The 26,192-nt window shown below is 54.9% G+C and overlaps 2 protein-coding genes across 8 annotated transcripts in view; both read left to right on the top strand.

Moving 5' to 3' along the window:
- PLEKHM1 (pleckstrin homology and RUN domain containing M1) overlaps nt 1-16,136 on the top strand; it is a 45,402-nt gene extending 29,266 nt beyond the window's left edge. The window contains exons 7-12 of the mRNA XM_032457424.1: nt 1,746-2,666; nt 5,059-5,204; nt 8,301-8,494; nt 12,730-12,793; nt 13,365-13,522; nt 14,351-16,136. Of these exons, the coding sequence (XP_032313315.1) occupies nt 1,746-2,666; nt 5,059-5,204; nt 8,301-8,494; nt 12,730-12,793; nt 13,365-13,522; nt 14,351-14,462 (1,595 nt within the window). The 3' untranslated portion in view covers nt 14,463-16,136. The remainder of the gene's footprint in view (nt 1-1,745; nt 2,667-5,058; nt 5,205-8,300; nt 8,495-12,729; nt 12,794-13,364; nt 13,523-14,350) is intronic.
- Nucleotides 16,137-18,732: 2,596 nt separating this feature from the next.
- The window catches only part of ARHGAP27 (Rho GTPase activating protein 27), a 29,776-nt gene continuing 22,316 nt past the window's right edge, over nt 18,733-26,192 (top strand). Inside the window, exons 1-4 of one of the 7 annotated variants that reach the window (XM_032457427.1) lie at nt 18,733-18,988; nt 19,401-19,561; nt 19,965-20,105; nt 21,415-22,092. In XM_032457427.1, the coding sequence (XP_032313318.1) occupies nt 19,547-19,561; nt 19,965-20,105; nt 21,415-22,092 (834 nt within the window). In that variant the 5' untranslated portion in view covers nt 18,733-18,988; nt 19,401-19,546. Of the gene's footprint in view, nt 19,016-19,400; nt 19,562-19,964; nt 20,106-21,414; nt 22,093-26,192 lie in introns of all 7 variants that reach the window. The other 6 variants (XM_032457425.1, XM_032457432.1, XM_032457426.1 and 3 more) reach the window with 6 other exon arrangements.

Here is a 26,192-nt window from a genome sequence, read left to right as displayed (position 1 = left end):
TGGGCGGGTGATGATAATTGCTGTGGGAAACAGTAAATCAGGGAGTGCCGAGGTGGGCAGTGTGCTGTTTTGTAAAGGATAGCCAAGGAAACCCTCACAGATAAGGTGATCTTTGAGAAGTGAAGGGAGGGAGGGAGGCACGAGGTGATCTTGGTGTTTTAAGCAGGGGGAACACGTGCAGAGGCCCTGCAATGGGAACATGCTTGATGTGTCCAGGAAACAACAGAGCCCAGAGTAGTTGTAATAGAGGTGATGGGGAGGAGATGGCTAGAGATGAGGTCAGAGTGACAGAGGGCCTCTTGGGCCACAGAAGGGACGTGAACTTTTGCTCTGAAGGAGATGGCAGCCCTTGTAGTGTTTGGGGCAGAGAGATGGGATCTTACTTGTCTTTTAAAAGGGAGTGAGGGTCATCCTGGCTCAGTTATTGAAGGGCTATAGGGGGACATAGACCCATTAGGAGGCTTTTGCCATAAGCCAGGCTAGGGATGACAGTGGAGAGAATCCATGAGGTAGTGGTGGAAGTGGTTAGCAGTGGACAATTCTGGGTACACCAGCAGGATTTGCTGATGGATTGGATATGGGGTGTGAAAGAAAGAAAATCAAAGATAACTCCAGGGTTTTTAGCCCAAGCAGCTGGAAGGGAGAAGTTTGTCACTTTATGAGATGAAGAACATCAGGTGAGAAGCTGGTTTGGAATGGGAGAGTCAGGAACTCATTTTTGGACGTGTCAACTTGAGAAGCCTATTAGACATACACGGAGCAGATGGAGATCAGGATCTGAGGTTCAAGGGCGAGGTCCAGGCTGGAGATAAAAATTGGGGAGTTGTTGGCATAAAGTCCTGAGACCAGGGACGATCAGCTAGGAAGTGGGAGTTGACAGAGAAGAGAACCCAGGGCTGAGCCCTGGTGCCCCCAGCATCAAGAGGCCAGCGAGAGGAGGAGGAGGAGCTCGGGAGACAGATGAGGGGCCAGTGATACAGAGAAGAACCAAAGGAAGGGGAATCAGCTGTGTCCAGTGATGCTGATGGGTCAGGCCAGATGCAGACCAAGGATTGGCCTTTAGACTTGGCCATAAGGAGGGCCGGGTAGCCTTCCCAAGCGCAGTTTCTGTGGAATGAGAGGACAAAAGCCTGATTGGAGCAGGTTCAAGAAGGAATAGGAGCAGGGGAATTAGAGACTGTTCTGACACCTCCTTAGGGAGCACTTCTGGAAAGGGGACAGAGAAACAGGGTGGTAATTAGAGATGCAAGTGGAGTCAAGAGAGAGATTTTTAAAGCTAGGAAATAGCAGTGTGTTTATGGGCTGGTAAGAATGATCCAGTAGAGAAAGGAGAAAACAGCAACGCAGAAGAGGGAGGGAGGATTGCTGCAGAGACATTCTTGTCCTTGAGTAGGCGGGGGGTGGGGGAACCCCCGCACAAATGCACAAATGGGGGGTTGGCCTCAGAAGCACAGTCTGTGATGGGGGAAGTCAGTGTGTGGGTGCAGATGCTGCAAGTGTTGTGTAGGGAGGGGGACGTGGACTTGAGCATTTGAATGCTTTTATTTTCACAGGGAAATTCAGGAACAAGGTCAACAACCGGGGTGAGGACGGGAGGGAGGCTCTCAGAAAATGTTCCCCTCTGGCCTGTGAGGCCTGTGTTCTCATGGTGGCCACTCTGCCCGCACCCACTACAGGACTCTGGGGATTATCCTGGGTGGTGAAGGGACAGGCCCGATGTCTAACGTGCCTCTTTCTGCCTACAGGGCTGTCCAACCCGTTCCGGGGTCTCATGAAGCTGGGCACAGTGGAGCGGCGGGGGGCGATGGGCATCTGGAAGGAACTCTTCTGCGAGCTCTCCCCGCTGGAGTTCCGCCTCTACCTGAGCGGCGAGGAGCACACCTGTGTGGAGAACTGCTCCCTGCTGCGCTGTGAGTCTGTGGGGCCGGCCCACAGTGACGGCCGCTTCGAGCTGGTCTTCTCTGGCAAGAAGCTGACCCTGCGAGCCTCCTCCCAGGATGAAGCCGAGGACTGGCTGGACCGGGTGCGGGAGGCACTACAGAAGTGTCGGCCCCAGCAAGAGGAGGAGTGGGTGAACATCCAGTACCCAGACCAGCCCGAAGACCCCCCAGAGGCCCCTCAGGGTGGCCACCCCTCCCACTCAGACCTGCCCTCGGAGGCTGAAACCCTCCAGGGCATGCAGTTGGACTGGTCCTCTTCTCAGATTCCCGAGCCTGATGCTATTAAAGAATCTCTGCTGTACCTATACACGGATAGGACCTGGATGCCCTATATTTTCTCCCTGTCCTTGGAGTCTCTGAAATGTTTCCGAGTGAGAAACAACGAGAAGATGCTAAGTGACAGCCATGGAGTCGAGACCATCCGAGATATCCTGCCAGACACGAGCCTTGGGGGCCCATCCTTCTTCAAAATCATCACGGCCAAGGCTGTCCTGAAGCTGCAGGCTGGGAATGCTGAGGAGGCCGCCCTGTGGAGAGATCTGGTGCGCAAGGTCCTGGCGTCCTACTTGGAGACAGCCCAGGAGGCAGTGACACTTGGCGGGAGTCTGGATGAGAACTGTCAGGAGGTGCTGAAGTTCGCCACGCGGGAGAATGGCTTCCTGCTGCAGTACCTGGTGGCCATCCCCACGGAGAAAGGCCTCGACTCCCAGGGCTGCTTCTGTGCAGGTGCCCACTTCCTGTCCCACCGGCCTCACTCAGCCTGCGGTGGAGTTCCTGCTTTAGGCTCTCCACCTCTTCCCGTCTCCATGCGTGCCCCCAGCTCACCCCTGGGATGCTGCAGCAAACGAGGATGTTTGCAGCAAATAGCCTCTGCTCCTCCGCAGCACCCACTGGGGCTGGCGCCCCTGCTGAGGGGTGGGACCTGCGGTGGCATCTCTGCTGCGCACTGCTCTCTGCACAGGGAGTTCCTGGGAGCTGAGCTCTCCGTCCCCTTCGTGATCATATTACTGCACTATTATATTCCTTGGAGCAAGGGCGTGGTACCCTTCCAAATGTTTTTGCAAGCTTTTGCAATTGTACACAAATTTTTTTAAATTACAAAAATGGGCTCATAGTACTCAGTGCTGTCCAACAGAACTTTCTGTGATGATGAAAATGTTCTAGATCTGTGCTGTCCAGCACGGTAGCTACAAGCCACATGTGGCTACTGAGTACTTAAAATGTGGCTTCCTGTTGTGACTAAGGAACTGAATTTCCAATTTGATTTAGTGTAAAGGTATTTTCATGTAAATGGGCACCTGTAGCCCATGGTCACGGTTTCAGACAGCGCAGCTACAGCTGTTGTTCTGCAACGTGGCTTTTCCCTACTTAGGAATATTTTATGGATATTCTTCTACCTCAGTACGTCTGCTGTGTCGTCATCACCATCAAATCCAGCCCTTCTGTGTTAGGCACTGGGATAGATGCATTGTTTGGACTGAGTCATTTAATCCTCATGACAACCCTACTATTGTCTCTGTTTACCGCTAAGGAAACTGAGTAACAGGGCTGGTAAGTACCTGTCCCAGGTTCACACAGCTAGTAACGGTGGAGCCGGATGAGGACTTGGTGTTCTCAGAACCTGCGCTCTTAGCCAGGTGCCCACAGGCCTCTCCACTCCCTTGCTTTCAAGGCTGGATGATATTCCACTGCTCTCAGTCAGTTTTTAGCTCTTCTCCCCAATCCAGATAACCATTTCCATCATGCTGGGTGAACTGAGGAAGTTGCCCTGCTGGGTGCCAAAGGGAGAGATTCAGCTGCACCTGGTTTAGAAGCCATCCTGCCAGGGCGGAGCCTGTGGGACCGAAAGGGAAAGCCTGCTTCAGGCATCTGGAAGGAAGTGTTCTGTGGTTGGTCCCCCAGGAGGATGGAGAAGCTGGGCAGAGCAGAGCTTCCTGCAGAAACTGTCTTCAAGCCCCTGCTCACCCGTCACTCCCTGCCAGCCCCTGACACTCACACTTTGCCCCTCAGCCTGCAGGTACCAGGCTCAGGGAGGAGGCCAGGGCCCCAGGGCTGTGAGGAGGGCTCCCCCGCTATGGGTGTGAATGCCTGCAAGGGGGCTCTCCCCATGCCCACCAGCCACCAGCCCCTCTGGAAGCTGAAACTGGGCAGCTCAGGCCTCTCTGCCTGTGAGCAGAGCCCAGTAGCTGGACAGACACCAACTGCTGACATCTGGCTCTTGTTTTGTAGTTTATAGGGCACTTTCCAAACCTCATTTAATGTTGTAATAACCCCACAAAACAGCAAGTGGTAGCTGAATTGGAACCTTGCAAAACTTCGGTGAAAGTCAGGATGAGACAGCCGGTGAGCAGAAGAGACAGCCCTTCCTGTCCCGAGGAGGCTGAAGGGACCCTCTCCCTGGCGCTGTAGGAGGCTGGGCATATGCTCAGGATTTGAGCCAGGCCTTTGTTTTTCCCTTTGCACACCCCACTCCTGCTCCCTCTGCCCCTTGCTGTGGAGGGACCTCCAGCAGAGGGGCTGAAGCTGGGCCTCCCACCCCTTGCCTGGGGCATCAGCCAGCTCTGGCTTCAAGCTGGCACCAGGCAGTGTCCAGACTGCCCTGCCTCTGCTGGCTTCCCACCCACTCTGTGAGGACAGCTTCATGTCCCTAGGTCCATCCCTGGTTGCTGAGGCCCTAACTCTGTTGCTTCCATTTCTGAGCCCCAGGGGAAGGGTGGACCTCAAGGAGGCTGGCATTGCTGTGCACCAGTGGTAACATCGAACAGAGGCCACCAAGAATAAGAGAGTGTGGGCTCTACACCAACCCAACCCAAATCTGATCCAGCTTTGCCACTTAATTGTGTGACTGGGCAGGTTTCCTAACCTCTCTGTGCATCAATTTCTTCAGCTATAAAACGGTGACAGTAATTCTTAATGTTTTGTTGTAAAGATTAATGAATAGGGTTGTTGATTCTGGGTGGTGGGAATATGAGTAGTGGTTGTCTTTATCTTTGTATGCTCCTTTTTTATCTTTCTGCTCTCTTTAAATAGCAGGCCCTTTCTGCTTTGTAGCTTCCATGTCATTTTGGAGCTGACTCTGGCCCCACCACTGCTCACGCTCCTCCGTTCTTCTCCCCAGGCTGCTCCCGGCAGATCGGCTTCTCGTTTGTACGACCCAAGCTCTGTGCCTTCTCTGGCCTCTATTACTGTGACATCTGCCACCAAGACGATGCCTCAGTGATCCCGGCCAGGATCATCCACAACTGGGACCTCACCAAGCGCCCGGTGAGTCTTGAGCCCAGCCTGTTGTGGCCACATAGGGCTGCCGAGTGACAGAGGTGCGGTCGCTCCTCTTTGCTGCTGCTGTTCATATGTTTGGAAGAGTTTGGCTCTAAGGAAGCCAAGGTCACTAGTTCAGGCCCCATGATCTGGGGGAGCTGACCAAGAAAAGTACTTGCTGCCAGTCTATAGCCCCTGGGCAGAGCTCAGTCAATGCCTGTCTCTGTCCTCAGGTGGGAATCTGAGGATAGTTCTCTGCAGCTCCCCAAGGCTGCAGACAGACTGTTTAAAGGACCAGCATCTAGGGAGTGGGGGAGGGAGGGAGGGAGGAAGAAGGGAAGGAGGGAAGGAAGGAAGGAGGGGAGGAAGGGAGGAAGGAAGGAAGGAAAGAATTACACATAGGATAGATTAGATATATAGATGGATGGGTGGATGGGTTGGGTGGATGTAAATGGGTGAAAGGGTGGATAGATGGATGAAGGATTGGGTGGATGTGGAAAGGTGGATGGATGGGCTGGTAAGCTGGCTGCACTTCCTCTTGAAGCAGTCTGCCTTTTCTGTGCATTTTTTTCAAATATGCATCTACTTTTTGTAAAGTTGGGTTCATACTGGACTCATACTGCTTTATAACATGTTTTCTTCACTTAGTATTACATCTTGGATACTTTTCTATGTTCACCAAATTCTTTTGAGTAAAATGTATTCATCAGTCTTTGAGATTTTCCTCTTCTTCAGCTGAGCTTACCCACATCTATAGCTGTGTTACTGTGTGCAACTTATTTAACTTGAGTTTCCTCATCTATAAAGGAGGATTCATAACAGTGTCTGCAGGTCATGTGAAGACTAAAGGAGAAGTACCTGCCAGTCACTTAAACAGTGTTTTACATTAGTGCCCTTTTTCTCTCCTGAGGCCTGTCACCTTCTGTCCCTAATTCACTTGGTCAGGGTCTGCCTCAAGGATCACAAACTTGGCTGTCTCCCCAAGGCACAGATTTCTGCTAAGACACAGAATCAGGAGGAAGAATCTGTGTGTTTCTCTAGGGGCCCAGGCCTGCCGGCCACGCAGTCTCAGCACGTGGGTGTGTCCTCGTCAGAGCTCACCGAACGTGATTCTCAGAACTTGCACCGCCCCAACCTCCACCGCCCTGGGAACAGGAACCCCCAAGACGCTAGCTTCACTTTGGGTTTTTTGTTGGTTACCTTGTCCCCACCCCTGCCCTCAGTGTTAAGTATTTAAGTAACTACATGAAGAAAATTAAACCTGTCAATCACCACAAATGCAAAGAACCCTTTGGCCATAAAACACACTCACTGTTTACAACACCCGGGTGCTTCTGTTGAGCCATCTCTTTATTCATTGCTGTAATTTTGGTGCCACTTCCGTTTTCCACCTAGGAAATTGTAATACTGCCCTTAGCATACCTGAGGTCAGGAGATATCCAGCTCTTTCAAAGATCCCGAGCCTGGGAAAGACAGGAAAATTCAAGCTCGAAAGTGGCTAGCTGGTGGATTAGGGGCCCTTCGTCCACTGTAACCGCTCTGGCTGACCCACTTGTGCGGGGCCTGCCTGGCACTTGGCAGGATGTCAGCCCAGACCTGGGGCCTCTCTCTGTCTGCTCCACGCCCAGTCCCTGGGGAGCGGGAAGCCCTTGCCTGTCTGCAGCCCTTGGCAGTTTTCAACATGCATTCCTGCCTGTTATTTCATCTGAGCCTCACCCAAAGCCAGGGGCTGAGTCTGGGGAAGGGCTCCGGAACTACCCGAGTCACCAAGTCACCGAGTCACCGGGCCTTTGCCAGTGGGCTGCCCATGGGCTGGGAGCTGGGACCTCAGGACTCTAGGAAATGGGAAAAGATGGAGTTGTCCACTGCTGGGGGGAGGCAGGAGGTGCCGGTGAAGCTGGTGGAGCAGCCTCCCACCTGAAAGGCCCCTGAGGGCCCTGTTACATCCCTGACCCTCCAGGGAACAGACACCTGGGCCACACAGGCACCCACAGTCCTGTTTACTGAGGACACGCTTACAGGAATTATTGTTTAGTCTTCTAAACTCCAAATAACCCCAGGAGGTAGGTGCTTTTGTTTTCCCCACTTTATAGATGAGGAAACTGAGTCACAGGGAAGTTAAGTAAGTTTCACAAGGTCATACACTAAGACAGGGTGGAGCCAGGATCCCAAGCCCGACTCCTGACCACTGCACAGTAGTTGACGGTAAATATCTCAGCTCCTCTATCCTTCTTACAGAGCAAAGAGGAGACTGCAGGGGAGAGGGGCTTCTCTTTACTAAGTGAGGCAGCCAAATATGCAGAGACAACACCTCAATTTAGACCCAGCCTCCGCTTTCTGCAGGAGGCTTGGATAAACTACTTTAGCTTCTCGGAGCCTCAGTTTCCTCATCTACAAAATGGGGATGATGACACCTTCCCTTTTGAGTTGTGAAGATGAAGGAAGGATGTGGTTGAGGTCCTTAGCCCAGTGTCTGGCAAATAGTAGGTGCTCAGTAATTGGGTTTCACATTAGGGTCAGGGCTGAGGGTAGAACCTTCAAAGTCCTATCATGTAGGCAAGGCCGAGATTGATCACTCAACTCCACGTGGAGACATGGGGGAACCCTGGTTGGTACTGCTGGTGGGAGCAGAGATAGCTCAGGAAACCTCTTATTAAACTGTATCTGATCTGTGGCTTCTTGTGGTTGGAGCCTGACTCAGACCAGCCACCTGGTTCCTGAGTCTGCCTGTTTCCTTTGGGCAGGAAAATGGGGGCTGGGAGGACAGGAAATAGTGGGAAGGATCTGTGAGGCCCAGGAGGAGCGGCTTGTTGACCAAAGCAGCCAGCATGACCGGGGAGGGGCAGCAGCTGGCGGGGAAGAGTGGGTTTGGAAGTCAGATAAACTGGGATCAAATCATGACTTCTGTGAGCTGTGGACCTTGGCCAGGTCACTTCCTCTCTCTCAACCTCAGTTTCCCCACCTGTGAGATGAAGATGGTACCACTTCCCTTGGCAAGTGGTTGCAGGGATGATCAAGTGACTAGGTAGTACATTACCTGGCCCAGAGGTGCTCACCAAATGGCCATTCTGTCTCACCCTCACTGCCCGGTGGTGTCCCCAGGTCTGCAGGCAGGCCCAGAAGTTCCTGACGCAGATCCGGGCCCAGCCCCTCATCAACCTGCAGCTGGTGAACGCATCTCTGTATGAGCACGTGGAACGGATGCATCTCATCGGGAGAAGCCGGGAGCAGCTGAAGCTTTTGGGGGATTACCTGGGTCTGTGCCGAAGTGGAGCCCTGAAGGAATTAAGCAAGAGGTGAGCACCCTGGACAGAAAGGCACACACACGCACACACAGACGCGCGTGTACACGCACACACAGACGCGCGTGTGCACGCACGCATGCACACACACTCACCCAGGGTCAATGCATAACCAACTTCTTGGGAGAAATGCCAGGGCTGGGTGGAGATCTTCCTGTTGGGTTTGGGGGTAGGTTTTATCTGTTCATGTATTCATGGACTCATTCATTTGACAAATATTTATTGAGAACGTACTCAGTGGCCGGCAGTGGGCTAGCAGGTGAGGGACACAGCACTGAGCAAGGTAGACCTGGGTAAGCCAGCAGCTCTAACCAGGAGGGAGGGCTGGAGAAGAGAGCAGGACACCCTGGAAGTACCGGAGGAAGGAGGGGCGTCTAACCCAGACTGGAGGAGGGAGGAAGGCGCAAGTCTTCCTGGAGGAACTGACATCAGAGGTGAGACCAGCAGAACGAGTATGAAAGGGGGTAGATGCAGGAAAGAGTGTTCAGAACAGGAGTGATGTCCATGGGCTGTGAATGAAGCCCCCTTTGTGGAAAGAACGGGGAAAACTTTGGGGGGTGCGAGGAGGGACATGATGAGAAGAGGCTGGAGAGGTGAGCAAGGGACGGACACGAGGGGCTGTGTTGCCCTGGCTCCTCCATTCCCCTGCTAGCCCTCTACCCTGTGCTGGCTTTGCTTTGCCACTGTGGCAGCATCCCTCCCCAAATCCCCAGAAGAGGACCAGACTAGGGTGCGACCCTCAGGATGCCCTTCAAGGACCCGGGCCTGGGAATCTTCAGTGCTGTGAGGGAGTGATGCCTTCTGTGGGGCTGTGCTCTCCTGGGGCCTCAGGAGGGCAGACCTCAGGGGGACGAGCTGGTGCCTACTGCCCAGGTGGGCTTCGCTGCTGGCTGTCTGAGGATTTGGAGCAGCTCACAAGCCCCTCCACGTTCCCCCTCCAGCCGCTCTTCCCAACAGGGCTGGTGCCAAGACCACCTGTCCGATGGGCTTGCCAGCTCAGTCCTGGTTACTGGTCTCCTTCTCGGCTCCTCGTGGCCAGGGTGGCTGGCGCAGGGAGAGGCTCCTGCAGGGAGCCCTGTCTTCGGCAAAGGATAGAGGCTGGCTCTTCACAGGCTCCCAGAGCAGATGGCTGAGCCCTGGTCTCCTTTGAAGGCCTGGAAGAACTGAAAGCCCTTGGCCACCACGAGGGACCCAGAAGGCTGCTTCCTTAGGAGGCTACACTTACCATCAGCTGGGTGCCTAGGTCTCTACTCACTCCCATCCTTTCTGAAATTCCAGGACCCAGGACTCCAGAGTCTGCCTTCCTGCCCCTTTGACCAGGGTGGTGAATTCCCCATCTTGTCAGATGACCTTGTCACCCTCCCCAGTCAAGGGTCTGGGTAGACCAGGTGCCTGTAGGTTGCTGGCCTCAGTCCCCCATCCCTGCCCCGCCGAAATTGTTTGGTCATCAACCTTACTGACCTGTCTGGGCTGACCTGTGCTGAGCCCTGGGGGTAATCCTGCTTCTTTCTCTCTGGCCCTACTGTTCCCATCCTTGGGCAGCAACACTGCACACCTGTGTTCCCAGTCTTCGAAAAAGTAGGGCCACACCTGTGATGCCCCATTTCAGAAGCAGTGTGGGGCAGGGGAGAGAGCTCAGAGCAGCCTTCACCCCGCCCCAGACCCTCTGTGTGACTCACGGAAGTTGCTTCACTTCTCTGAGCCTCAGCTTTCTTGTCTATAAAATGGGCCAGTAATCCCTGTGTTCACATGGCCTAGCAGAGATGTGGTGAGGGTTATGTGAGTGGGGAAGGGCAGAGACACGTAGATGGACCTGGATCAGGGAGCCGTGTGCCGTGAGGGAGGCAGACAGGGCCCAGAGGGCCAAGGGAGCTCCGGAAGAAGATGGCATCTGAGCTGAGGGTTTGTGGAGTTCATCTCTTTTCTTTAATTAAAAAAAAAACAAAACTTTTCTTCTTTTCAAAGGTAGTGTTCAGATAGTACAAAAGAGAATCAAGCAGAAAGTTTGGCTCACCCCTCTCCAGTCTGGCCACCATCAGTACTGTCTGAGCACACTTCCTGACCCCACTCTCCTCACACACATGAAAACAGAGTTACCACAACACAGCAGCATCACGTACTTAGTGAACTGGGGCCCTGGAAAGAAAAGGGAAGGGAGGGAGGGCTTTCCTGGCTAAGGGAGCCCTCAGCGTTGGGGGGGCGGGGGGAGGCGGGCAGGAGCAGGGCTCTCCAGGACCTTCGAGGGGCTCAGTGCAGCTGGACTGTGGGTGAAGGGACCAGACCTCAGAGGTCCCCTGTGCCACAGCAAAGGCGTTTGGATCTTACTCTGCCGGAGCGGGCAGCTGTTGAGAGGTTTTGAGCACGAGACTGTCATGTTCTAATTAGGAGTTTAGAAAAGACTAATTTGGCAGCAGTGGGGCATGGGCCTGGTGTCGTCATTTGTCCGGGAGGTGAGGAGACCTGGACTGAGTCGGCCAGAGTGGAGGGTGAGAGGACGGAAGGGTTGAGGAGGGACGGGCAAGTCTGGAATGTGGGATCCCCTTTCTCTCAGAGGACCCAGCTGGGCCCGCCCTGGCAAAGGGACTTCACCTCCAACCAGTTGTAAGTCCTCACTGAGGGCGTGACAGGCCCAGGCAGGTGCCTTATAGGGAAGACCCTGGGCCTGGCTGGCCCCCTGGGCTTCCACGACAGTGGGCAGAGGGCAGATGACAGAGAGGACTCTCCATCCAAACCAGCTCCACCCTTCCTGCCAGCTCAGGAACAGCCTGTGCGCCCCCCACCCCTTGTGTTTTCCTGGTGATAAATGGTAGCTTCCTGTTCCCAGAAAGCTGGACGTTTACTGGGGAGGCCAGCATGGGGAACTGAGCAGCCAGCCAGCAGCATCCTCACCCCACACAGCACGGGGTGGCCTGTGGGCTTCTTGGTGGGACTCTCCACCCTGGATGGGGTTACCCCTGGATCACAACTGGCCATGGGGTGGGGCATAGCCCAGCACCCACTCCAGATGCCCCAGGGCCTGGCAGCTTCCTGCCCCCAGATGTCCAGAGCATCCTGGGCAGTTTCCCAAACTTCTCTGGACTGGGAGCATTCTCCTCCCAACCCCAGTACCACACAGACACAGCAAGGCCAGGCCAGTTTTTATACCAGGGGAATTTCTGCAGGTGTTTCCTCTCTATCCCTCAGGATATAACCTTGGGATCTCTGTCATTGGTGAGGTGGAAACTAGAGCCTGGTTGGCCTCTGAGCCCTCGTCCTCTCTCCTTGACCCCCACCCTCTGAAATGGGATCTGCAGTGCTCAGGACATGGCTCAGTTCCGCTCTCGGAGTACTGAAACTAGATAGTTGAATGACTGTCCTTCAGCTAGAGCCCAGGGCTACAGGAGGGCAGAGGCCACATCCTGTGGATTTCTGTCCCCAGCACTGTCCCTGGTATGTAATGGTGGCAATAATGACCACTGCTAACACCTCTAGGCATTCACTGGGTGGATAAGGACTCCTGCGTTCAAACTCCAGCTTGGCCACTTACTAGCTGTGTGACCATAGGCAAGTTGTTTAACCTCTCTGTGCCTCCATTTCCTCTTCTCAAAGAGGGGATTATGATAATGCCAACCTCACAGGATTATTGTGAGAATTAAATGAGTTAATATGTATAAAGCTCTTAATCCAGTTCCTGGTACCACATGTTAGCTTTCATCATTACCCTCATTATTATTACTTTTTAATAGACATTTTTTTAATATCTTTAAATTAATTTTTTTAACTTTATTGAGGTATAGTTGACAAAACTGTAAGATATTTAAATTATATGTCATGATGATTTCATATATGATTACATTGTAAAAGAATAACTCCCATCCGGTTAATTAACACATCCCTCATCCTCTCGTATTTTATTTATATGTGTACATTTACGTTCTACTCTTAGCAAATTTCAATTATACAGAACAGTGCAATGTTATCCATTATAGTTAATAATTATTCTTTGGTATGTTCAAGGCACTGTGCCAAATGCTTTAAATACACTATTTAATCCTCAAAACAGCTTTATTTCTCAGATGAGGAAACCTGAAATTCAGAGAGGTTGAATACCTTGCCCAAGGTCCCAACAGTTAGTCACCTAGGCGGGAGGTGTTCACGACTGGTGAGCAGCAACTAGGGAATGAAAACAAACACGGGTTGGCCCAGGGCTCAGAAACCCTTCTAAGGAGCCACCTGTGTTTTCTTTGAAGGCTCAACCACAGGAATTATCTCTTGGAGTCTCCTCACAAGTACAGTGTCGCTGACCTCCAGCAGGTGAGGATGTCACCCCCAACGCCAGACCTCTCTAGAGGGGCCTCACTCCTGGAGAAGTCAAAACGGGGGTGATGGGTGGGTCTGCCTGCAGTTAACTGAGGCAAGATAGCGATCGTCAGCTTTTCAGACCTCACTCAGAATGGGTGTCCCACCTTCCCACGCTTCCTGGGGTGGTGATGGAGCCCCCAGCCTCCCTGGGACAAGCAGGCACTCCAGCAAAGCCCAGGATCTTGGCACTCCTCAGCCCCTTCCCTGCATCTAGACTCCTCCTTGCTGGGGGGGCAGAGGGAGGAGTGGGGGTTTGGGACATTCCTTTCCTCTAGAAAAGTGGACTTGGGTCCCACCTGTCAATCCCATGATCCCCAGCAACCTCCCTGCACAAGGACGGGACACCCACCTTGCCCAGCCTGATTCAGGGAGGTTTTCTTGCCCAAGTGGAGAGAAACATCTCTGGGGGTAGGAGTTCTTCAAGCAGGGTCCTGGGAGCGAGCAGCAGACCACATTTTGCAGGCAGCCTCAGGCTCAGCACGGCTTCCTAAAAGGCCTGGCGGCCCATGCTTGCTCTTCACAGATTGCGGAGGGGGTGTATGAAGGATTCCTCAAGGCCCTGATTGAATTTGCCTCTCAGCACGTCTACCACTGCGACCTATGCACCCAGCGAGGCTTCATCTGCCAGATCTGCCACCACCACGACATCATTTTCCCCTTTGAGTTTAACACCACAGTCAGGTATGTGGACACCCGGCCAGCCGCCCCGCCCCTCTCCCAGCTGGCCCACACTCCAGGCTGGCAGGCCCAGGCCACTGTGTGCAGCACAGTGACCATCCTCTCTGTGCCAGTGCCTCAGGGTACTGAGGGGGACAAGACGATCCCTCATAGGACTCCCCTGCTTCTGCTGAGCCAGCCGGCTTCCTAGAGAAGAGGCAGCTGCTGCCTCTCTGAGTTGCGGTGGGGTGGGGGGACCTCAGTCTTGTCATCTACCAACAGGTGGAGGAGGGACTGGATGAGTTATGGCCCTGGCGTGTTGGCGCAAGGCTGGGCACAAAGTGGGCAGCTTATGGGTGGCACCTGCCACTATCACTGCCCCTGTAGCCAGTGCTCTTGTCCCCAGTTATTGCTCATCATCAGAAGCCTGTAAATGGAAAACTTCAGGCACCAAACCTCCATTCCAACCCATGTGGGAGTGGAAGGTGCAGTGGTGGGAGCATCAGTTCACTTTCAGTAGGTGTCCCCTGGCCCAGATTCAACCCCTGAACAGACCTAGGGCTGAGTTTTTTAAACTGCAGAGTGTTTGAAACATAGGCAAGGAATCATTTTGTAAGTCAAGCGGTATTTATGGAAAGGGAAATAGAATAGAGGGTACCACCATGCACTGCGGGACTTAGAGGTAAGTGTTGTCAAGAGGATCTTTGGTCCCGGAGCAGAGGCAGTGCCCATGTGCCTTGGTTGCGGGTAGAGTGTAGCCTTATGCGGGCTCTGATCAGCAACTCCAGCCAGCCTTCGGCCTCAGGAGGGCCCAGCCCATTGGCCCCAGCAGCACTTGCCGCTTTCTCCCAGGTGTGGCGAATGCAAGACCGTCTTCCATCAGAGCTGCCAGGCCGTGGTAAGGAAGGGCTGCCCCCGCTGTGCCCGCCGGCGCAAGTACCAGGAACAGAGCACGCTCACCTAACCCGATCTGCACTGGCCAGCAGCCTGGGGCTGCACCCTCAAGGTGCCACCCACCCATATCTCCCTTGTCTGGAAGACTCTTGGATGTGACCAGAGCACGAGCCTAAGAGAGGGAGCCTCTGAAGCCCTTGATGATGCCCTCTGCCCCCCACCCATCTGCTCCAGAAAGCCGGGACACCAGCAGATGTCCCTTATCCGAGGGTGCAGCAGGGAGGGGGCCTTGCACTAATTGGGCCTCGGCTCTCCTCACTGACATGGCATCTCCTTCAGGGCTGTCCAAACACTGTGGAAACAAGACTTGGGGAGCATTTTCAATTCCACATTCCTGATTAAAAGGTCTAGTTTTTTAAGGTGGGTTTTTCCCCTTCATATTTCAACAGAAAATATTTTTTTATTCTTAACCCTCCACAAGTCACCCAAGAAATCCAGGCATTCTCACCCCGAGCAAATGTGCAGGAACTGCTCAGGCCTGGCCTGCAGGTAGGAGGTGGCTGGGTGGACAGGCCACCTGGGACAGAAATCTCGCCCACTGGCGGGTGCCCTTCCTTTGTCCTCGCCAGGCACTTGCTGCCAACAGTTCATGTGCAATGTGCCAAACCGCCGTGGGGCCAGGCAGGCTCAGTCCTGATGACCCCACCACCTCCTCCCTCTCCTCTCTGCTCCCCGCCTCCTCCTCACCCAAAAAGCCCATCACTTTCTCCATGTCAGAGCCCAGGCTCTCCTGTAGCTTGGGATCTCAGTGCCGCAGGAGAAGGGAAATGACTCGGAAGCAGCACTGTCAGCACTTGGAGCCTTCCTTGGTCCCAGGAGGGGTCATCATCTTGCCCACCCCTTGGCCTCTGCTTTTCTCACTCCTACCACCGACCAGCAGCCAGCTGGGCAAGGTGCTGCTGCAGACGCTCTTCGGGGACACATCCCCGCCTGACTGACCCCCGCCAGGACAGAGGTAGGCTGGGCCCACAGAGAGGGCAGTGAGCCCAAGCCAGGGGCCGGCCTCGGGCAGCGTGACTGCCAGGCCCTACACTGTGGAACAGTGACCCCCATCCTTCCACGAAGAGTGCCAGCCCTGCTGCTGAGATGTGCATGGACATGCAGGAGAAGCCACCCTCTTGGAAGGATGCTCAGCCTCAGTTTACAAAGCCATGAATTCACAAAGCTTGGCTGGACTGGCCCAGGAGGGGCACTGCCAGAGACTAGAAAATTTCATTGGAGCGCGATTGCCTTTTGAAGGGATCTTAGAGAGGGGTGGGAGCCTGGAATTGTTTTCAAAGTGATATTGGAAACCTTGGGGTCTGGAGGGAATCCAGGCATGATTTTTCTGTGGCCTTCCCCCACCTCTCCTGGACCCAGCAGACCGCCCTCAGCCCTGTGGTCCTCTGGCCATCCTTTCTGCACTCAGCTTGGATTGGGGGCCTCAGGTGGAGATCCACCTTCAGTGTCAAGAGACGAACCTACTCCCACCTCTCCCTTGGGGTGATTCTGCTGCTGAGTCACCTGCCCAGCCCTGTGGAGCTGGATAAATTGTGCAATAGAATATAAAGGAGGTGGTAGTGTTACTGAGTCCAAACTCGTTCTGCTCGCCACATGACAGGCCAATAAATCTGGAGACGAGGTGCTGGGGAAGGAATAGCAACTATTCGGAAAGCCGGCAGACCGAGAGGATGGCAGACTAATGTCTTGGAGAACCACCCTGCTCCAGTCAGAATACGGGCTCCTTTTATACAAAAAAATAGGGGAGGGGATGTGGTTGGTTGGTGCAAACTTCTTGCTGCAGGAATTCTCTTTTCTTGCACTGGTCCATGTGGGTCAGGCCATGGGGTCCCTGTAAACCCCCAACAAAAAACAAAGGTTATTCTCTATTTTGCAACTTGCCATCTCCACATAAGTGCAGAAGTGCTAACATCTTTAAAGGTCAGAGCCCTGGGAATAGGCTCTCCTGTATTTCAGGCTAAAGGCAACATTGTTTTACAAGAAGTGCAGAGCTAGCAAGACTAAGCCTAGAAAGCAGGGCACAGTGGTTAAAACTAAAGGAACAGATCCAATATGGAGTCAGATTTGTTCTCTATTACAGTAGGCGGATGAGGGGGAGGGGACTGCCACACAGCTTCCCTGTCCCCATCATGGAATATGGTGCACACCTGTGCCCAGCGCATCAACTCTTCCTGAAGTGGAAGTGGATCCTTATCCCCACCCCCATCCCCCACAGCCAGCATTACCGCTGCACCACAAGCCCAGCCTGATCAGAGCTGTACTTAGGCCGGATCCCTGAGGGGGCCTGGGGTGGGTAGTGCTGCCTGAGCCCGGCCCTGTTTCTTTGGTCCTGTGAGTATATTCTGTATTCCAGAAGGTGCCCTAGGAGGCAGTGGGAGTGAGGCCCTGGAGGAGCTCACTTTGGTCAGGCAGAGCCTGGCGCACCCCACTTCCCGCCCTCCCAGAGATCCGGAGATCTGTAGCATTAGAGCTGACCCCCCCACACCCCCGTACCAAAAAGCTGCTAATGTTTTCAAATGAGTTGACTTTTACTCCCTCACCTCCAATGGAAAGCTGATGTGAACCTCAGTAGTGCCCACACTATTTTAAAATTTTCATTTTATGCAATAAACTGTTTCTAGTGAGGGGCTCTGGCCCTGAGAAGTGCTTTGCAATGTATGGAAGGAAATGCTGCTGTGTGATTTTTGAATGATTTTGCAGTAAAGACCTGATCTTTCTAATCTATGGTCTGGTTTCTCAATCTTACTGCTGCTGATTGGGGCCAGGAAACCACAGGCCCTCCATTGCCATCTGATAGGGCCCCTCACCCCCAACTCTTGTCAGTCAATCTCTAGGCACAGGGGAGGCCTGGAGGGGGACAGTTACCCATAAACATTTGCAAGCAGGGGGCTAGTGTGCCAGGAGTGGGTATGGGGAAGAGGGGAAGTGACTGTTCAGTCTATACCCCACCCTCGCCTCAGAGTCAGGGCCCCCCGGGGGGGCAGAATTTCAGGGCATTCGGGGAGGTTTACTCACATACACTCATATATAACTGAAGCTAATGCCAGAGATCCCACAATGATGGCTTCTTTCCTGTGCCTTAAGTGCCAAAGCAGACTCCTGACACTGGAACATGTGAAACCACAGGACTGTATTTCCCACTGGGTTACTCAAGGTGAGAGAAGTCTCAAGAAGGAAAGGTTTATGAGCAGGGCTGATTCACGGATCATGGTTTTCAGGCTCAAAGTGGCCTTTGCTTGGCTGCCAACCTTCCTCTGAAGTTCGAGAAGCCTATGGCTGGGTGGTGGTGGGGCCTGCAGGGAGAAGCCCACCGCCACCCACTGTAAGGACAGAAGAAGGAAACTAATTCCCAGGGAAACTGGGTTGCAGGAGAATGCGACTGAATGACATTCAGGTCTGCAGTTTCCTGTCCTGGAAGATTCCTTTCAGCCTACAAGAGAGCACCCTCTGCCCATCCCATGAGCCCCAGGTTCCCTCAAGAGCAGGTGGTGGTCAGCTCTGAGTAGGAGGGAATAGAAGGAGGAGCCTGGGCTGTGGGCGAGAGGAGGCCGGCCCAGAAGAGGGCCAGGGACACGTGACCTGTGTGCTGCCCTGCCTTTGAACTCAGTGCCTCTATCCTTAGCAAGGTGCTTCTGAGAACACTTGTTTCTCCCTTACCCCTCCCACCTGAAGAAGGGAGTTGGAGACCTCAATCCAAACCCAAAGAAGAGGACAGCTCATCTCAGTAAAATTAGTGATAATAACTAATATAATGTGTGTTCCTATAATGTGACAATAACAATATGTTGTGCTTAGTGCCTATCATTTAATCAACAATCCTATGAAGCAGGTGTTACTGTCTCCAGTTTACAGGAAAGAAAACTGAGATGCAGAGATAAGGTGAGGATCTTGAGTGCAGCCTCAGGAGATTGTTCTTTTTTAAATTTTTATTTATTATAGTACTATTTAATTATTTTATTTTGGCTGGGAGGGGAGGTAATTAGGTTTATTTTTAAGGGAGGTACTGGGGATTGAACCCAAGACCCCATGCATGCTAAGCATGCACTCTACCACTTGAGCTATATCCCCCCAGAAGATTGTTCTGAGCTTACCCAATGGGCAGATTGGAGAGGGCCCTTCTCCCCGACAAGGATCAAGGCGGTGGAGGGAACGGTGTGGAATAGAGCAGTGGGAGGGTAATCTGGCCAGAAGTTGGTGAGGAGGCTTCCTCCCTCCTCATCCCACCATCCTGGCCCTGCTGCCTCCACCTCCGGGAGACAGCCAGGTGTGGCCCAGGATCCCGGGAGGTGCAGGGGAAGGGGGTGGCGTCTCTGCTCCTGGGGCGCTGGCCCGTCCCAGAGGGGACAGGAAGCCAGGACACCGGGGATTGTCTCTCGAAGCCGCAACCCCAGCCCGGGAGGAAGTTCTGCCGGGTGCTCTCCGCTGGTGCCTCCCTCGCTATATTGTTGAACAGGAAACAGGGCAGCACGGGAGCTGGGCGGTGGAGGAGGGAGCGCCGGACGCCAAGCCCCCGCGCGCCAGCCTGGACAAGTGGAGGTGAGGCCAGCGAGCGGACACCCCAAGGTGCCAGGGCCGGGCCGGACTGGGCAGGGGTGCTGAGCTGGGGTGGGGGTAGGGGGACCGCAGGTGGCGGGTCCTCACCGGTCCGGGAGCACCGGTCGCCTGCCCCCTTAGCACCGTACTGGAGCAGGAGCTGCGCTGGCCCGGGAGGAGGGCCGCGCGGGACGGATCCTCCCCTCCCCCAAGGAGGAGGTGGGAGGCGAAGGGCTGCCGTCTGTCCCGGGACAGGAGAGGCCCCGGCCTAGGCTCCAGAGCCAGCCCAGGCGTGGGCGCCGCTGTGGCTCTCCCGGACAGTGGACGCGGGGCACCTCCTGGTGACTGGTCGATCCCCGCGCTCTTGAGATCCTGTCCGCTCCCCTAATCTCTCCTCTCCTCTTCGCTCCCCCAGAGTCGGGGATGGAGCCAAGGGTCGGGTCCCCTCCCCACCCAGCCCGTGACCCTGCGCTCCGGTGAGCGTCCCTGCCGTGGGAACCCCGCTCCAAGTTTTTCCAGGCCCCGCTGAGCTGCGTCAGGAAAGGTCTAGGGAGGACGGCGATGGGCCCGGAACAGGTAGTGGCCAGCAATCCGGACGGTTCAGGATGCAATGGCTTTGCTCGGATTGATAACGCCCAGGCGAGACACCGAGCCCGAGTTGAGCAGTCCCCCGCTCCCCGATCATCGTGCCCGGGGGACGCAGAGGCTTGCAGAAGATAAATCCCGTGCAGGGGCGCACGGAGCGGGGTAGAGGCGGGACCCTACCCTCCCTGGGCTCCGCTTGCGACCCGCCAGCGCCCTTTCAGTCGCAGCCCTCCCCGCCCTGCCCCTCCCGCAGGCTTCTCTACCTCTGGGCCCCGCCCCAAAGTCCCCACAGGCCGGGGAGGACTCTTTCAGGCTCCTCCTTGCCCCTCCCAGACACAGCTGCTGTGGGAATTGGAGGCAGCCCTCCCGAGCGTCCCTCTCCCTCTTTGCTCAGCTTGCCAGCTCCTGCTCCCGGAGGTCTCTCCAGCCTAGCCCTTGGAAGCCCCGCCCAAGGAGATGGCAGGGACCTAAACTTCATCCATCTGCCGGCTCCGCCCAGCCAACCCATGGGGTTGGTGAGGCCCGCCCTGCCGACGTGAGTGAGCCATGAGGGTCCAGGGGAGGGTGGTGAGAAGGGATGTCCTCCCTGGTCCTATTGGCTTAGCTCCAGGCAGCTCACGGGCCCCACCGCCAGGGTCCAGTGTGCTTAGTGACCCAGTTTACACCTGCTCCCCGTCGAGGAAAGCGTGAGAAAGTAAAGGAGCACTATACGCCCCGCAGCTGGACCCTGTTCCTTGGGTCCCTCAGCTTCAGAGAGGACAAGCTCCTAGCTGCTGGGCCCAGGCCACCTTTGTGGGGCAGGAGGTGTGGTCGGTGTAAAGGCTTGGAGGAACCAGCCACTCCCGGAGGAGGCCACCAACTCATTGCTTTGATGGAGGGACACAGGAATGTTTAGAGTTGGGCTCACCCTCTCCGACACACCAGGAGCCGGGCTGAGTTGGCATGGAGGCGGGTGGGTTGCCGTAATCACTCCAGGAGAGCTTTGGAGGCCCCTGGGTACACCGCAGGGGTAGTTACTGTCACGAATTGCATTCTCTAGTGGCCACTCTTACAGGGCAATGTATCGATCATAAGGCAGGCGGGCAGGCCACAGGGACCGAGCCTCTCTCAGGAGGCGGAGGTGGGAGCCGGAGAGCAGGGGTGGTGCTGGTGGGTCTGGGCGGGACGGGCTCCGGGTTCACGACTGCTGCGAAGGCGCTGGGGAAGGAAAGAGAAACCGAGAGAACCGGTTCCCCCGGCCTTGGCAGTCGCGGCCCCTTACGCCAAGGCTCTTGGACTAAGCAGGGCAGGGACACTCCCAGAGCCTGCGCCCCAACCCTGTCACCGCTGGCCTGGGGCACAGACGCCTAGGGGAGGGGAAAGAGGTGCCTAGGACGCGATTCCCTGAGGGCTGGAAGCGTCAGGGCGGGGCAGAACGGGGATAGGGGCAGAACGGGGAATAGGGGAATGGGCTGTTCTTCCCACTTCACAGACTCGGAAACTGAGGCTCAGTCAACTTTTAGGCAAATATAGTGTCGACCTTTGAGCCCAGCCATGGCTTCTGATTGTAAAGCTGGACCAGTATAACCCACAATCTCCCCACCAAGAGATTGAAGCGAGCCTCGAATTTTAAAATCAACACCACAGAATGAAAAGGCTGTCTTAATTCTCATCACAGAGTGTAAGAATGAGAACCTTAGAGATTAGTTTATCCAAGTCTCCCATTTTAGAGATAGGAAAACTGAGGCCCAAAGACACGATTGCAGCTTCGGGTTCTCAAATCCAAATCTTCCAACCCCCTGGTGCGGTGCGCTTCCTGGCTCCGCGGCCCTGACCTCCGCGCCCCTCTTCCTTGTTGCCCACAGGGAAACTCCGCGGCCGCGATGGCAGCGGACGTCGAAGGGGACGTGTACGTGCTGGTTGAGCATCCCTTTGAGTACACGGGCAAGGACGGGCGCCGTGTTGCCATACAGCCCAACGAGCGCTACCGGCTGTTACGCCGCAGCACGGAGCACTGGTGGCATGTGCGGCGCGAGCCGGGCGGCCGCCCCTTCTACCTGCCGGCGCAGTATGTGCGCGAGCTGCCAGCGCTCGGCCACCCTGCTCCCGCCCCGCCGCTGCCCTCACCCCTCCCGGGTCCCGCAACCCCCGAACCGCTAGCCTACGACTACCGCTTCGTGAGCGCTTCAGCGCCCGCCGGCCCCGACGGCGCGCCCGCCGACCCCCGGGGCCGCGCAGGCTCCCTGTGCGGCTTGGCTCGGCGTGGCACCGCGACCCAGCGCCGCAGCCTGGCTCCGGGCCTGCCCGCCTGCCTGTACACGCGGCCCGCGGCGCCCGTGCGGCCTGCGCAGTCCCTGGACGACCTCGCGCGCACCGCCGCCGCGCCCCCTGCCGGCCTCCTCGGGAGCCGGGGCAGCTTTAAGGCCTGCAGCGTGGCAGGCTCGTGGGTGTGCCCGCGGCCCCTGGCGCACAGCGACTCTGAGAATGTCTATGAGGCCATCCAGGACGTGCGTGGCCCGCCACAGGAGCATCGACCGGAACAGGTAACCCTTGGGGAGCCAGGAGCAGGGAAACCGACGGGGGGCTTCACCCACTCAGAGCTGGGGCGCGAGGAGACCCCTCAGCCTTGCGTGCGTCCGGCTTTGGACCAGCTGGCCACGCGGAGCCTAACTTTCCTCAGCCACGAAACGAGAGGAGTACAGGCTCACGCTCTCATCTGCAATTCCCAAATGCCAAAGCTCCCTGGAGCAGAAAGATTTCTTGTAACTCAGTTGATGGCAAAATTGACTTGAACCGATGTGCAGCCGTGGACGGCCTTTATTTATCTCATTTAGTGTGAGTATTCAAGTTTTGCTGCAGAAGTGCAAGTAAACTCGATTACAGGGTGCTGCCCAAGACTTGCTGGGAGCGATATGTCACCTGTGGCAGGTGTGAGCACTGGTTTCCTTGCTAAAATTCGAACCATTCCGAAACGCATCTAGAACTGAGAGAAGGGATGGTGGACCTGCTGCCTGCTCTACCTGCCTCATCTTTCTCACATGAGCTTGGGCGTCAGAGGAGATAATGGATATGAAAGTCAGGGGTCTGCTTCCTTTTTTGGATGGTTCCAACATTTTAGTTCCTTTTTTTTTTTTTTTTTTTTTGTTACTTTCGATGGGTTTGTTTCAGAAAGATGTCCGGTTATAATGAGGGTGTTCATTATGACTCAGAATCCAGTTATGCAAACTTAGAAAATCTAAAATAGAGCACGTTTTAAAAACACTTACATCCTCAGAATCCTTCGGCAGCCCTGTTATCTTCAACTTTAGGGACTTTTCAGGGTGAGGTGGGGGTGCACAGACCCCCCCCCCGACATCTGCCACAGCTGTGTAATTATGGGCAATTCACTTCCTCTCTCGGAGTCTCAGTTTGTGTTTAGACCAAGGGGGTTGGGGATGGTGGACGGATGACCCCTGAAACTTGTGAGTTTCTAATTTCCTTCTTTGGACCTAATATGATTACAATAAACATTGATGGGGTGGGGGAGGGTGTAGCTTAGTGGTATAGTGTATGCCTAGTGTGCACAAGGTCCTGGGTTCAATCCCCAGTATCTCCATTAATATAAATAAACCTAATCCCCCCCAAAAAATCCAAACAAAAAAATTGATGCCTGCCACTTGTCAGTACTGAGTCAGAGATACCCAGAAGAAGGAGGCACTGTCCCCATCTGCGAGCTCCTGGGTCTTCCCTCTGCCTGGTCTCGTTATAGTGCAGAGTTCAGGATATGAGCTACAGAGACTCGAATTTGACCCTGATGGGTGACCTGCCAGGTGACCTGCCAGCTGCTGATGAGCCACTTCATTCCCCCTGCCCCGATGTCCTCGTGTGCACACTCAGGATATTACCAAAGGATTAGGATTGCTGAAAGCCTTAAATGAGGTGAGGTGTGGAAGTGTTTAATGCGTAGTAGGCGGCCACCAAGACTGGCTGCGGTCCCAACTGGGTATCTTTTCTCTGGATCTGTGCCGCCTTCGCTCCCATTTCTGCAGGGGGCACCTCGCTCCCTTGTGGCCAGAGCAGAGAACAGCATGGGGTGGGTGGGGAAGGAGATCTGGACTTGGACCAAGAAACCCCAGAAGAGTCACGGGGGTGGAGGAGGTGGGGCGAATCCTTGAGTCAAGCACCTCTGCCAGCCAATTAGACAGCTTCTTTGGGACAGATGGCTGGATGTCATGGCTCCTTCCCTAGGTTCCCATTCTTTTCCTGGGCAGGCTCTTGGCAGTGTGCTCTGGGGCCTCTCCATAGTTTCTGTCCTAGTGATGGTGGGAGTGTCTGGCCCTTGGAGGTGCACTCCTCACTCCTCACTCCTCACTCCTCCAGGTGGGAGATGGGCCTTGCTCTCTGAACCCCGGCACCCATCATAGGGGCTGGCACAAAGTCTGTGCAGAGTGTGTTGAAGAGGGACGAGAAGAGGCAGCCCTTTTATCATAAGCCCAGGCTTTGCGTGTCTTCCCAAGGGACAGCACCCAGAGCCAAGGACCAAGGTGGGAGAAGGAGATAAAGACCCCCAGATACCAGTACCTCTTGAGAAAATAAATCACCTCAGTAGCCAGGGTCACTGCCCCTCCTAACTCCAGCTCCAGCAGGTGCAGTGGTGTGTTGGGGGTAGGCAGACATGGAGGAAATGAGGCATCTGCCAGAAACCTGGGTTTTGGTGGAGAGGCTCTGCGTTGTTCCACTTCTGGTCCTAACTCACTGTGTGTCCTCAACAGGTCACTTAGCATCTCTGATCCTGTTTCCTCCCCTGCCTAATGGGTAAACACCACACTCCCTGTTACCTTACTTTAATCAAGTGTCAGCCATGGATTTCCCTTGATACTTTATCCCCAACAAACTCCAGGGGTGGGGAATTGGTTCCCTCCTGAGAAGGAAATCCCACCCTGCTCTCAGTTGTTCAAGGTCACATTTAGAGAAGGAATTTCCTGAATGGCAAGCCCACCTGTTTGCTCCTTGGAGGAGGCAGGAGAAGCAGGTTCTTACCTTTCCCCTTTATTCACTCAGAGGGAACTGACTAAACACCTGCCAAGCACCAGGAGAGCCTTTGGATCTAAAGGTGACTGAGACATAACCCCAGCTCTGGCGGTTCACTGTCTAGGACAGGAGATTGGCAGGAGGAGACAGATGTTTCAGTGGCATAGGCCATCTGTGATAGAGCTGCACTCAGGGTGCCAAGTTGCCTGGGCAGAGGTGGAGGTGTGAGATGTGGCACCTTTGGGCCTTACAGCTGGGGCTCAGAAGTGGGAGGTTTGGGGGTCAAGATCATGCCTTGCCAGGCAAGGCCTTGTAAGCTCTCAACAGGAATTTTGACTTTATCCTGCAACCATTGGAAGGCTCTCAGCAGAGAAGGGAGTGAGGTTGAGGAAAGACCCTGTGGCTGGGCCTTTGAGAAGGGTGGAGGACCTTTGTGATCTCCTGGGCACACAGTGATGACAGGAGATTTGGGAGGCAGAATTAGCAGGACCTGTGGCCAGTGGGCTGAGGAGGGTGGGTGAGAAAGAGAAATTAGAGTTCCAGCCTCCCAGTTTGCACACCTGGGCAGACTGCAGTGCTGTTTACTGCGGGGACAACTGGGGAGGAGGGGGTGGGGGAAAGATGCAGTGCCCACTTCGGCAGAGCCAGGTCCAGGAGGCAGCGGGGTGGCTGGTGGAGCCGTGGGTGTGGAGAGAGTGGGAACGTGGGAACGGGAGCATCTCAGACAGCCCTGGGGCCACTGCGTTCGGGAGGAGAGAGGAACATAAGAAAAGAACAAGGGAACAAGGGGAACAAGGAGGAAAGCAGCAGAGTGCTGGCCCAGAAGCTGGGAGAAGTGTCCAGACAAAAAAGGAATTTAGATAAAGGCCATGGAACCTTTATCGGAAGTGGCCACCAGAAGGCCAGCAGCCACCTTATCTGCAGCTGGTCAACAGGTCGCTGAAGGCAGAGGGCAGAGGGTCAGAGGAATGAAGGTGAAGATACAGTGTATACAACTCTGAGAAGCCTGGCAAGGAGAGGAGAGGCTGTGTGGCCAGAGGTGGGTGTAGGCCTAGGGTGGAGACTCCCTGAAATCTAAGTGAATAGGCAGAAGTGGGAAGAGGGGGAGGCTGACGATGCGTGGAGGGGGTAGGTGGTAAGATATGAGCTCCCGAGAAGGGAGTGAGGGAGGGGCCTGGATCAAAGAGGGAGTGATCTGCTTCCTCTGAGGGGCAAGGATGTGAGGATGGAGGTGACATGGGCTCATCAGGGAGGGTGGGAACAGTGTCCAGTCAATAGACTGCTGGACTAGGGGAGAAGTGGCGAAGAGGACAGGACAGTCGATGAGGAGAGGCAGGGGCTGTCCCCCCCCAGAAGAGAGGAGCCTCTACCACTGTAGGGCATTTTACAGCCTTGTCATTCACCATTCGCCATTTACTAGGCTAGCACTTAACAAGCATCTCCTTGTGCTGGCCACCGAGGACGCAACACATGGTAACATATGACAATCCCTGTCCCAAAGGTGCTAACGGCCTTGTGGGCTCTCTCTAAAAGACTCATCCTCTCGGCAGCTCGGCAGGCAGACATGAGTACCCTCCCCACATTTGCCCTGAGTACAAAGGTTCAGAGAGGTTTAGTGACTGGCTGAAGGTCA

This window comes from Camelus ferus, chromosome 16 (genome assembly GCF_009834535.1).
Source record: "Camelus ferus isolate YT-003-E chromosome 16, BCGSAC_Cfer_1.0, whole genome shotgun sequence".
Lineage (NCBI taxonomy): Eukaryota > Metazoa > Chordata > Mammalia > Artiodactyla > Camelidae > Camelus > Camelus ferus.
Note: the sequence above shows the minus strand (reverse complement) of the source record. Positions and strands in the feature narration are given on the sequence as shown.